The sequence below is a fragment of the Littorina saxatilis genome, linkage group LG12 (assembly GCF_037325665.1).
Source record: "Littorina saxatilis isolate snail1 linkage group LG12, US_GU_Lsax_2.0, whole genome shotgun sequence".
Classification (NCBI taxonomy): domain Eukaryota; kingdom Metazoa; phylum Mollusca; class Gastropoda; order Littorinimorpha; family Littorinidae; genus Littorina; species Littorina saxatilis.
In genome coordinates, this window is record NC_090256.1 from 59234001 (window position 1) to 59246591 (window position 12591).

The window sequence follows — 12591 nt, forward strand, 5'->3', positions numbered from 1 at the left end:
ACTTTTGTGTGGGCTGTCTCAAGTGTGTCGTGCTTTCGTCACACGCAAACTCTTGTTTTAATTTTTGGTAAATTCCAGTGTAGCGTTAAGCTAAAAAGTGATGATCTTTCATAGAGACCTCATTTAAACTCGGAGAAAGGACTGTGCTCTTAGTTATTTGCGATTCGAAACCTTCATCGAGCTTCGACAGATTGACTGTGCAGAGTTTTGCCCCTTGCCAAGGTCGACGGAAAGCACATTTTCAAAATAAATGTGGCATGTTTCTCGTGTGGTATCTTCACTCATCGGGGAGTCTGGTACTAAATATGAACGGTAAGAATGCTCTGAACCCTACACGTATTATATCCCCATCGTTTTATCGTTCACATTTGCCCAACATGTTAATTTGCTGAGCGGGATTTATGTCGTCTGCTAGGCTATGGTAATCGAACCACTCACTGCACTGAGTCTCATTTCAAAAAAAAAATTGCTCGTCACGTTGCACTGAGTCTGCACGCATGAGGCAGGCTGGTAATAAGTCTTATATATGGTAAGAACGTTCTAAACCCTACACGTTTTTGATTCTGATTGTTCTTGCCTTGAAATAATAATTCGGAAAACATTCATTCACTGAACAGATGCAGTCGTATTTCAGTGTAGTCTGCTACGTGCTGATCTAGCTGCTACGTTATCGGAATAACACTTGTGTTTTCTGTTAGCTGCTGGGAATTGTATACTAACTCATCATTTGGTAATGTGGATAATAAGCTACATGCCACTAACATGGCATAATTATGAGAGGAATCTTCGCAAGTCGAAACTGAAAAATTAGACACAGCGGGTTCTATTTTTAGATCAGTGGCAACTGTGGCACAGGCACATGCAATCTGTCAGAAAAAAACCACTTCTGCTTTAATTGAGAAGCAGGAAATTTATGGTCATAATCATTGGTATTGTGGAGAATATCAGCTACTTGTCATTAATTAATTCTGAGGATGAGAGTACACTCTCGCTTAGGCAAAGGGCGGAAGAATACGCTCTGTGGAAAAGTTAGCGCATTCCAAGAGTGCGCTAACAGTTTTAGCGCATCGCCATTGGCCAATCAACTGGTTCACATCAGTCATGTGACACCAGTACTTACTGACAATTGTTATTATTGTTTACACCGTATTGTAGACGTATTCTGCCATGAGCACTGATCGATCTATAGCTCTGTGGCTGTGAGATACCTGTGGATTTTGGAGAGGTGTTTTTTCCTCTTATGTTCTTCCTAACCAATGAGCTGGCGTAACAGACTTGGGATGTTAGTGTTACACTAGTTCGTTTTTAGGAGAGGGGGGGGGTGGCCCGTTGGAGTGGCGAGAAGAGTAATAAAATAAGGGAAGTGGGGAAGAGAATGACAGTTGAGTTGGGATAGCGTGAAACTTGAAAGGGGGGTAATCTGTTAGAAATGCTGGTACAGGGGTTAGAGAATGTTGGTGCAGCGGTTTGATCAGAGTGCCAATTCTTTTTTTGTCTTGTTTTCTGGCCGTTTCTTTACCTATTTATTTATTTATTATTTCAACGATAAAACAATATTCGCTTTCATACAGGCAGATTCTGTGTACGGACTGATCAGCTCTGACCTTCTCAATGCACGTCACGAGGAAATCGTCTTCGAGGCTGTATGCAAATGGATAGAGCATGACCCCGGGGCACGCAAAGACTACATGCCGCGCTTGCTCAGAGGAGTTCGTCTCGGCTTCCTGACCACAAAATACTTGATGGAGAGAATCAAATCTCATGAGTATGTTCGAACGAATGACAACGCAAAGGCCGTGGTGGTGGAAGCCCTGAAGTATGTTTGTCATCTGGAGACGAGAGACACTCCCAAGGTAAGCCTATATATTCAATTCACTGTTGACACATCCTCGTATTAAAAAAACCCACCAAAAACACCAGAAAAACTTAACATACATACAAAGAAAAACACACCAGACAAACAAACAAAGAAACCAAAAAAGGGACCCCCCCCCCCCCCCCACAAAAATAATGTACAGTACAGATATGTAGAAATAGGAGCGTCATTACAGATTTCTAAGCTCCCCCACCACCAACAAGGGAGTCCGTTCTGTCGGTGTGTGTATGTGTGTGTGTGCCATTGTCAGTTCTCAGTCCTTTCATCCATTGCACAACAGTGACAGACCGCTGCTTTGGGCGTCTATTCTTAGGTTGTAGAGGTTTCTGATTCTCCATGATTCTAAATTGCAGAATAACTGATTATGGAACTAAAACTGGCTTGTTGCTGAATTATTGTATGAAAAAGCCTCCTGCCATTCGCATGGCACTGTCGTTGCTTTTATAGCACCGTCGGTCATGTAAAGAAAACATTTTAACCTCCCTGTTCTTTTCAGATCGAGAATTTTACTCCAATGACGAAACCGCGCGTGCCCCATGAAGTCTTGTTTGTGATTGGTGGATGGAGTGGAGGCTCGCCAACCGACATCATTGAGACATACGATACGAGAGCTGACCAATGGCTGATCTGCAGGCCACCAGAGAGTGGTCAGTACAGCAATGTTGGTAATGTGCAAGAATAGTGTCCCAAATTCAAGGACACTATTGAAAGGTATCAAACTTTGTGGACGGAGATAACCGTTGCAATTGAAGCAATCTGACAATGTCGTGATGAAAAGTGAAATTGATTTACTCTGAGGGTCCATTCTTTTCGTAAACTTTATGCTCATGTTCAAGGGACATACCTACACGGCGCACTGTTGTCAGAGAGAGTTATTTGGAACACTACCCTTGAACGTTACCGAAATTGCCCTTTGACATTGTAGTGACACGTAATCACCCAATGTCCCGAACAGCTCTGTGATGATTGGTGAGGACGTAAACGTTAACCTTTGCTATCATACTATGATTCTTCTGGCATATCAGGGAATGTGTAGCATCTCGTTCTCACGTGTGCCAGTTTAACCTTTCCTGCAAGGGTATTAAATGCATATTCAACTTACATCCTCTGTTTTTGTCAGGAGACATGAAAAATAACGGAGGAATAAGTTTTGCTGTACAGTTGTATTATATTATTTTACACTGTGTTTTGTTGTATGGTAAAGAACGTTGCATGCAAACACGCAGAGTGTAAAAGTGTCACGCATATAAATGTCAATAGATTGAAGTCCATACGCATACACAACAACACACGTCACTTGCACACAGAACACGAAAACTCGCAGACCATGCACGTGCGTACACACACACACACACACACACACACACACGTAAACACACACACACACACACACGTAAACACACACACACACACACACACACACACACACACACACACACACACACACACACACAGTGCTAAAGAAACCCGTTTAAACCGTTCGTGTCTTTTCATTTCATCCACGAAGAACCACGGGCGTATCATGGGTGCGTGACGCTGGGACGGATGATCTACGTAGTGGGTGGCTTCAACGGGGTGGAGTACTTCAACAGCTGCCGCAAGTTCAACCCCGTCACTCTGCGCTGGTCTGAGGCGCCACCCATGAACTCCAAAAGGTATTAATACCCTGGTTTAGAAGCCCAAGTCATGAACCATGAACTCCAAAATGTGTTAATACCCTAGTTTAGAAGCCCAAGTCATGAACCATGAACTCCAAAAGGTATTAATACCCTGGTTTAGAAGCCCAAGTCATGAACCATGAACTCCAAAAGGTATTGATACCCTGGTTTAGAAGCCCAAGTCATGAACCATGAACTCCAAAAGGTATCAATACCCTGGTTTAGAAGCCCAAGTCATGAACCATGAACTCCAAAAGGTATTAATACCCTGGTTTAGAAGCCCAAGTCATGAACCATGAACTCCAAAAGGTATCAATACCCTGGTTTAGAAGCCCAAGTCATGAACCATGAACTCCAAAAGGTATCAATACCCTAGTTTAGAAGCCCAAGTCACCATACATATAAAGCATCAGAGACGAGTCCACCGAGTTGTGTATAACTCAGTTGACGATTTGTGATTGTTTCTTGTCTCGATCAGCCAAGTGTCTCGATCAGCCAAGGTATCATCTCGCAAATTCTCACTAGGTGTATGTTGTTCATTCTAACAGCTTAACGTATTCTCGATTTTAGCGTCTAGACACTGGTCGCAGCTCCCTGACTTATCTTTCTGATCATGCAAGCAATGTCTTTGTGTTACCCTCGTCGAAATAACGTGATCCTTTTTATGATTTATTCATACATACTTTTTGATATCAGAAACGTAGGTCGCGAGTCGCCATAACCTGATAACTCGATGTTTGAAACTGTATGACCTCGATCGTCTTTGTGAGAGAATGTGTAGCTGTAGCTAATGTAGAATGGTCCAGAATGTATGTGGGGATTTTTGGCTGGTCCCAGAATGTCGACTGGTATATTGGGCAGCAACTATTATTTTGCAAGGGACGTCAGTTCTGCAGGGACGAGAGAATGGTGTATGAGATTGCTAGCTATTACCGACGGGCGTTGTGGCGGGGTGGTAAGACGTCGGCCTCTTGATAGGAAGGTCATGGATTCGAATCCCGGCCGCAGCCGCCTGGTGGGTTAAGTGTGGCTATTTTTCCAATCACCCAGGTCAACTTATGTAGACCTGCTAGTGGCTTATCCCCCTTCGTGTGTACACGCAAGCACAAGCCCAAGTGCCCACGGAAAAGATCCTGTAATTATTATTATTATTATTATTGTGATCATTTTTATGCGCCTAATCTAGATATAGCCCTAGGCGCTTACATATTAATCTCTGCCGTTTGAAATGGAATTTTTTACAGACAGACAGACAAACAGACATTTTTTACACACAATATATAACGCATTCACATCGGCCAGTAAAGCTCAGTAGCCTATTAGGCGAGCATTCACCTTTCACGGCCTTTATTCCAAGTCAAACGGGTATTTGGTGGACATTTTTATCTATGCCTATACAATTTTGCCAGGAAAGACCCTTTTGTCAATCGTGGGATCTTTAACGTGCACACCCCAATGTAGTGTACACGAATGTAATCCATGTCAGAGTTCGTTGGGTTATAGAAACACGAAAATACCCAGCATGCTTCCTCCGAAAGCGGCGCATGGCTGCCTAAATGGCGGGGTAAAAACGGTCAGACACGTAAAATTCCACTCGTGCAAAAACACGAGTGTACGTGGGAGTTTCAGCCCACGAACGCAGAAGAAGAAGAAGAAGCTAGCAATTACCGACCAATGCGGGCCGCTGTACGGATGCCCAGATTTAAACTTTGCGTTTTTGAGTGCTGGGTGTTTAGGCTGTCCTTAAAGCCTGTCTTTAACTGGGCGAAGTCGACTACGTGAGGTATACTTCGCGAAGCTGACCGCACGAAGCTTTAGCAATGAATGTTCCATTAAAAACACTTCGCAAAGTCGACTTCAGACTCAATTAAAGACCACCTTTAGTCGACTTCACGAAGTCTTTTTGCCGAAAATTCAATGCCAAAGCTTCGTACAGACAGCTTCACGAAGAAGACTTCGCCCGATCAATTTGAGGCTTCTTGCCAGATTATTCTTTCGGAATTACTCTAACTTTACTTCACTGAATTGATTGCCTAATTACAGATGTTACGTGAGCGCTGCCGCACACGACGGTAAGGTGTACGCTCTGGGAGGCTTTGACGGACACGTTCGACTGAACAGCGTGGAAAGACTGGACCCTACCACCAACCAGTGGAGCCACGTCTTGCCTATGATACAGCAACGTAGTGACGCTAAGGCTACCGTGCTCTATGGTGTGTGTGTGTGTTTGGTAGACTGAAATTTCAATTAGAATTAGAATTTTCAGTGTTTCAATGACCAAACTCATTCATTAAGTTTCCAAGCTAAAATGCAATCCAATTGTCCGGGCTTCGTCGGAGATTGCTTGACCAAAATGTCAATCAATTTGATCGAAAAATGATTCCCCGTCTATGTAAAACTTGACTAAATGTAATAAGAGAAAGGACAGAAAAGCTCAAACAAGGTCACTCCTCGACACGTGCATACCGATCTCCCTTCCAGACAAGGTCTACATCTGCGGAGGCTTCAACGGCCAGGAGTGCCTCAACACGGCCGAGTACTATGACTCCGTCACAAAGCAGTGGACCATGATCGCACCCATGCGGAACCGCCGGAGCGGGGTGGGGGTGACGGCCTATCAGGGGTGTGTGTACGCTCTTGGGGGCTTCAATGGCATCACGCGCATGAACTCGGCCGAGCGCTATGACCCCGTGAGCAAAACCTGGACCACCATCCCCGAGATGTTCAGTCCGCGCAGCAACTTTGCCGTTGGGGTGAGGTGTGTGGGATGTCCGCTATTTGTCTGTTAATGGCATTCGATACCGATATATGCACAGCCTAGCGGTGACCTCACGAGTCATTTTCTACTGCTGATATGACCAAGTCACAGAGACAAACTCTGGTCTAGAAAATAATGTCTGTGTCGATTCCTCGGGAGACATGCAGAATTAAGTAACAGGATTTTTAGGTGACGCCATTATTCGAGTTATGACGTCGTTTCGAGCTTTGTTTTCATTTAACGTCCTTGATTTCACTTTGGAAGAAAGGGTTTTGAAGAGGTGTCTTGGTTTGTTTATCCGGTGTCGTTTCTCATTAATAACGTACTGTCTGTTGTATTTTGTTGTGTGACTTTGACGTTTGGGTAAGGAGTGTTTGTGTGTGTATATTTAGATGACCTCAAGTTAGAAGGGATACATGTGAGGTAACAATCTGTTGACATGTGTAATTGTTGTGTTCCAAGTTGAATGATTTGTCCCATTCGTGTGAATTTGTCAGTTGACTGTCAAATGGCATTGTGTTGCAAATGTGAATCAGTGATGTTTGAACGAGATTTGTTGAAAGTGACAAACATGTGGATATTGGGTATGGAATTGTTTTTAAATGTGGTATTGCAAATTTGATTCTGGGGTTAGCTGTCTTTGATATCACCCAGCTGTGTGTGTTTAGAGTATGGAGCATTACAATATGTTTGCATTTTGTTTTGCAACTAAATAAAAAAATGAATGAGTCTTCTACCCGTGTGCACAAGTTACTAAAATTGCACAAGTTACTAAGATTAACTAATCTGAATTTTTGTAATCTGTTGGCTCCTCTGAGTAATCAGTGGTTCTTAGTAATGAGCAGTGTTTGTATATCCATGTATACAAAAGCATGAAAGCTTGAGGTGTTCTCAGATGTTTTAGATGCTAGAGCTTTGAAACTGTGCAGACTTCTTGGGCTTGATGACCTACAGACATTACCCTAGTCTGGTTAACCCTCGTAAACGTTTAAGGTCACAGCGGGGTTGAGTTCGGATCATAAAATGGAAAACGCTTTTAAAGCTACAGCTTTGAAACTTGACGCATTTCTGGGGTTTGATGATCGACCTTCTGATGTCTCCTTGATACAGCGGTGTTACAGCGGGTCATAAAATGAAAATTGTTAATTTCTTGAGCGTTTTTGAAGCTAAACCTTTGAAACTTAACACTGTCAGATGTTTATGACCTCCAGATATTGTTGATAGTTGACACATTTTAAGGTCACAATAGGGTAAAGTTTGATTCAAGTTTGATTTTTTAAGTTTTGCTACTTTGAAAGTTAATTTTGTCAGTCAGGACATTCACCCATACAAATACGCCCAGTTTGACCAAACTGCATGTTATCCCCGAGTACGCTAGTACAAGGGTCCAGCAGACTTTAATTGTCTGTCTGTGTGTGTGTCTCGACTTAACAGCTTATTGCTGGGAAACTACTGGGCGCAGTTCGTTCAAAAGTTGATACACTAACTTGATAATAGGTCCGATTGATCGTATTAAAACTTCATAATGTTACCTGGGACCTAAATGCGAAATAAACCACAAAAAAACGACTTGGCGGTGGGAGGAATTCGCGGTGCAACAGCCAGCCAGGCAGTCTGATAGAACGGTGCAAGGTCTCGGCAAACCAAGACTATGCCATACTCGTAGCAAAGCCGCCGAATGTTACCGTAAACCAAGAATAGTGACGTAAGAAAATAGAATGTCGTCTTTTGATTTGGAACGTGACGTGTTTTAGAATGGAGATGTGGTAGTGTGTGTGTGTGTGTGTGTGTGTGAGAGAGAGAGAGAGAGGGAGAGAGAGAAGGAGTGAGGGAGAGAGAGTGTGTGTGTGTGTGTGTGTGTGTGTGTGTGTGTGTGTGTGTGTGAATGTCTGAAGACTACTCGGGTCCAGCGCGAGCGTTTTTTATTTGGCACAATGTAACTGTGTCTTTTCTTGGCCAGGTTATCGACGGGTTGCTGTTTACCATCGGTGGTTTCAACGGCGTGACAACTATCTGTCAGGTCGAGTGCTTCGATGTTACCTCCAACGAATGGTATCAAATGTTCTTGTATGTTATTGTATTGCATGTGTGTTGCTCGACCGCATAACTGAAGAATGTGTGCATGCTTGTGTGCATGCCTGCGTGCGCTTGTGTGTAAGTGTGTGTGTGTGTGTGTGTGTTCTCTGATACCTGGGATCTAAATTTAGAGAGGATACTGCTGACACACACGGTCAGTGGCTCGATCATCGAACCATTCAGAATGGCCACAGTCTCGACGCTATTACTTAAGATTTCCTTTTAGACAAGAAATTCTCTCAATGTCCTCAAATTGCGATTATGTACCTTCCATGTTCCATGCTCGTTCCTTGTCAAAGGTTCGACGATTGCATGCTGAGCCTCCAACGGAACGCTCTCATCTTCATTCAACTAGAAATGTTTTCCAAGTTTCATATTCAATATCAGGTTCCTTGCAAAAAGGTTCGACACTCCCACGCTCAGCATAAACCGCAGCGCCCTAAAATTCCTTCAAATAAAAATCTTTTACAAGTTCCATATTCCATATTACTTTTCCTTGTCACACAAGGTTTCACAATGTGTTTTTGGGCGTTTGGCACATGGGGCCTTGATGATACAAACAACACCAAAACGAACACGAACACACACACACACACACACACACACACACACACACACACACACACACACACACACACGCACACACACACAGAGAATACATGCAGACAAAAAACTAACCATTAGCCACGAACTAAGAAAAAATAAATGAAACGTTACCAGCATGACTAACTAGAAACATAATAAGTATAACCACCTACCGTGTCAATGAGTCAAAGGTTCGACGCTTCTACACTCTGAACTACGCACAAACTAAGCCCTGAACTAAGCAAAAATCAAAGAAAAGTACCATCATATGTAACTAGAAACAAAACAATATTCACTCACTACCTGTTTTATCAATATGTCTAAGGTTCGACGCTTCTACGCTCGGCCTGTACCGTAGCGCCCTCAGCGCGTGCACGGTGAAGGACATTCCCAACGTCATGGACTACGTGTACCAGCCCATAGCCCCGGGCTTCAACCGCAAGAGACCTAACCGCTGTGCCCCGGGCACTGAGAACTCCGACTCGGGCACCACAATCGTGGCTGCTGATGGGGCAGCAGGACCAACGCCAGTGGCGCCCCCGCAACAGGCAGACGACAATCTCTTGAATCAACTGGCGTAACTGAAAAAACACTTGGAGCAGGATTGGTTTTCAATGTTTACAATCTGGCACCTGGCGTACTTATATGCAGCAAAAACGTATAGGTTATATCTTCGCTGATGGCTCATGTGCCTTTTGTTTATGTCGAGACAGAACGGTATGGGTCGCCATGTGTTCATTAGAATGCATTCTGTCCATAGAATGTTCAATACAGAATTATTGGACACTTGTCACTCCATGGTAAGAACATCAAAGTCGTCACTCGAGGCTGTTCTGTCGAGACATGGATTGAATGCCATACGAGCCATCAGCTGAGGGGATGTAACCTTTATACCCCATGAGCGAAACACGATTTTCTGCAGTGAACTATAGAAAGATTAGAAAGTCTGGGTATGCGACTTCAATGTTTTTTGGCAATGTGGATAGATTATTTCATGAGCAACGTTGCACAAAGCAAGAGTCTGTGAGCCCCTAGTCTCAACGAAAATAGACCATAATCTTTGGTGTTCATGTATTGTTGGACCATGAAAGTACAAATAATTATGTGTGCAATAGATATAATTACAGAGACACAGAAAAAGCTTTTTGGATATTACGGGTTATCTTGTTGACAAAAGGTTCTCACAATCTGACTGCTCCGTTTTCTTGATGTGATAAAATTCATTCATGTAATGAAACTGATCGAGTGGATCCAGACAGTATTGTTGTCACGACAAAACTGATATACATACGAAAGTTCAAATACCGCTGTCTTTATCAATCGATAAAATGTCCTTTTTGCTTTCTCTCCGTGTGTGTGTGTGTGTGTGTGTGTGTGTGTGTGTGTGTGTGTGTGTGTGTGTGTGTGTGTGTGTGTGTTGGATTATAATACAACCAAAGACTGTAGTACACAGACATGTGTACTCGACAGTCTCTGATACATCATCTACCTTGCATTCGCCATAACACAGCACAGTACTCCACATGTATCAGGAACACGAATAACAACGTACAAGACATGAAAGCAACGCTTTACTATTACACTCACGCTTATGTTTCGCCCGAAAATTATCAAAATATATCAATGGTGACTTTTTTTTTAAGAGAAAAACATAGCGTGAGAGCCTACCCACATACATCGTTTAAAAAGGAAGGACAATTCCTTTAATTACCTAACAAGGATTGCTCCGCAACATAACTATTCCATTAGAGCTACGCGAACAAGATTTATTTCACTTCTGTACAAAGTGTGCAGCGTTCAACCTTTTAGTCGTCAACCTCTCATTTACTGTCTAGTCTAGTTACCATCAAAATCTTGCTGGTGCTGGCTGGAATCGCCGCGCTACGAGTTATTTGGGAATCTGTCTGGAATGAGCAGACGGGCTTCAAACCCACATCGATGATAATTTTCCTCTCAAATGTCACCCATGGTACGGGATCGCGACAGATAAATCAGGTAAAATAAGAAGCATTACCATTAGCAGGGAAATAAATCCACATAAAATACGAAGCATTACCATTAGCAGGGAAATAAATCCACATAAAATACGAAGCATTACCATTAGCAGGGAAATAAATCCACATAAAATACGAAGCATTACCATTAGCAGGGAAATAAATCCACATAAAATACGAAGCATTACCATTAGCAGGGAAATAAATCCACATAAAATACGAAGCATTACCATTAGCAGGGAAATAAATCCACATAAAATACGAAGCATTACTATTAGCAGGGAAATAAATCCACATAAAATACGAAGCATTACATAAGCAGGGAAATAAAATCAGCAAACAATAATAAGCATTACCAATAGAAAGAAAAAGAAATGAGCAGAAAATGATAAGCAATAGCAGAAAAGTACACAAACTTTAACAAAAACAAAAACAAACATTAATTTGCAGTAAGCTACGGAAGCTTCATATAAACAAAGTCATCGCCTCACAGCGGTATTAACGATTTCTAGGTCTCTTTGAGTGAAGCTGGCAAGTCGTAGGCAGCCAGATCAGTAAACCAGGTCCCGAACGTATAACGGCCCCAGGAGATGAAGATCTGGTCTCCGGTGATCCCGATCCCGTAAGGGAATAGGCCAGCAACTGGAGTGGTGTACCTCTCAAGGTGTTTCCAGCTGCCTTCGGGACTGATCTGGATGATGCAGAAGCTTTCGTCTTCGTCGTAGTAGGAATAGTCATTGTCCGCGACGCATACTTTGCCCCCTGTGGCCACGTACATGTGTCCTTCTCGGTCAAAGGCCACCACTCGAGGTTGGGAAAGTTGGAGGTCTGAGAGGTCCATATTTCCGAAAGCCGAAGACACCTCACGGGTTTCGGTGTTGAGCACGAAGACTTTATGACTGGACCAGTCTGAGACATAAAGTTCCTCCCCGCGGCACGTCAGGAAAAGCGGCTTGACGAGGTCGGTGAAATTCCCGCCTTCCAGCAGCGTATCGATGACGTCACCGTTACGCGATATGACATCAATACGGGCGTCACGGTTCGAGGAATCGTCGTCGTTTTGACGCGAACTGACGACCAAAGATCCGTCGCCGCACACGGCCACGCCTCGGTACCTCCGCTTCGTGTAGACCTTCTCTTCCATCTCTAACCGCGATTCGTTGACGCTGATGAAAGCTATCTGAGGTTGGTCTTCTGAGGTGACCACCACAGTGCCGTTTCCGAGGTCAGCTAAGCCCCAAGCGAGCAGCCCAACACCCAGCGTGTCTTCCACGCGTTCAAGGTCTGTCATGGAAATCATCTTGACCGTCTCCTGGTGGTAGTCGGCGGTGAGGATCTTGCCTTCCTCGGTGATGAGGATGGAGGTGAACAGAGACCCGCTGTAGGTGGCGTACTGTGACCTCGGTCCCCTGGTCGTTGAGGGCGGGAAGGTGTCTGTGAAAGCTGATGAGATAATGATACGAGGGGTGAGGTTGAGTACAGTGCCTCGTGGAACATGCACTTAAAAACGCAAACAGAAGAAGTAAGGGGAGGAAAAAATGAGATGCAAACATCATCAGGCGAATGGACTGCAGAACGAGGAGAAAGAAGATGAGGATGAGGAGTGGACTATCCCCCACTTCTCTCTCTCTCTCTCTCTCTCTC

General features: G+C 43.7%; 1 protein-coding gene across 3 annotated transcripts in view; it reads left to right on the plus strand.

The window, feature by feature from the left end:
* The window catches only part of LOC138982392 (kelch-like protein 10), a 12510-nt gene extending 2212 nt beyond the window's left edge, over positions 1–10298 (plus strand). Inside the window, exons 3-9 of one of the 3 annotated variants that reach the window (XM_070355661.1) lie at positions 1572–1853; positions 2373–2523; positions 3384–3531; positions 5578–5747; positions 6016–6292; positions 8253–8344; positions 9279–9415. In XM_070355661.1, the coding sequence (XP_070211762.1) occupies positions 1572–1853; positions 2373–2523; positions 3384–3531; positions 5578–5747; positions 6016–6292; positions 8253–8298 (1074 nt within the window). In that variant the 3' untranslated portion in view covers positions 8299–8344; positions 9279–9415. Of the gene's footprint in view, positions 1–1571; positions 1854–2372; positions 2524–3383; positions 3532–5577; positions 5748–6015; positions 6293–8252; positions 8345–9144; positions 9160–9278 lie in introns of those variants that run through there. The other 2 variants (XM_070355663.1, XM_070355660.1) reach the window with 2 other exon arrangements.
* The last annotated feature ends 2293 nt before the right edge of the window (positions 10299–12591 follow it).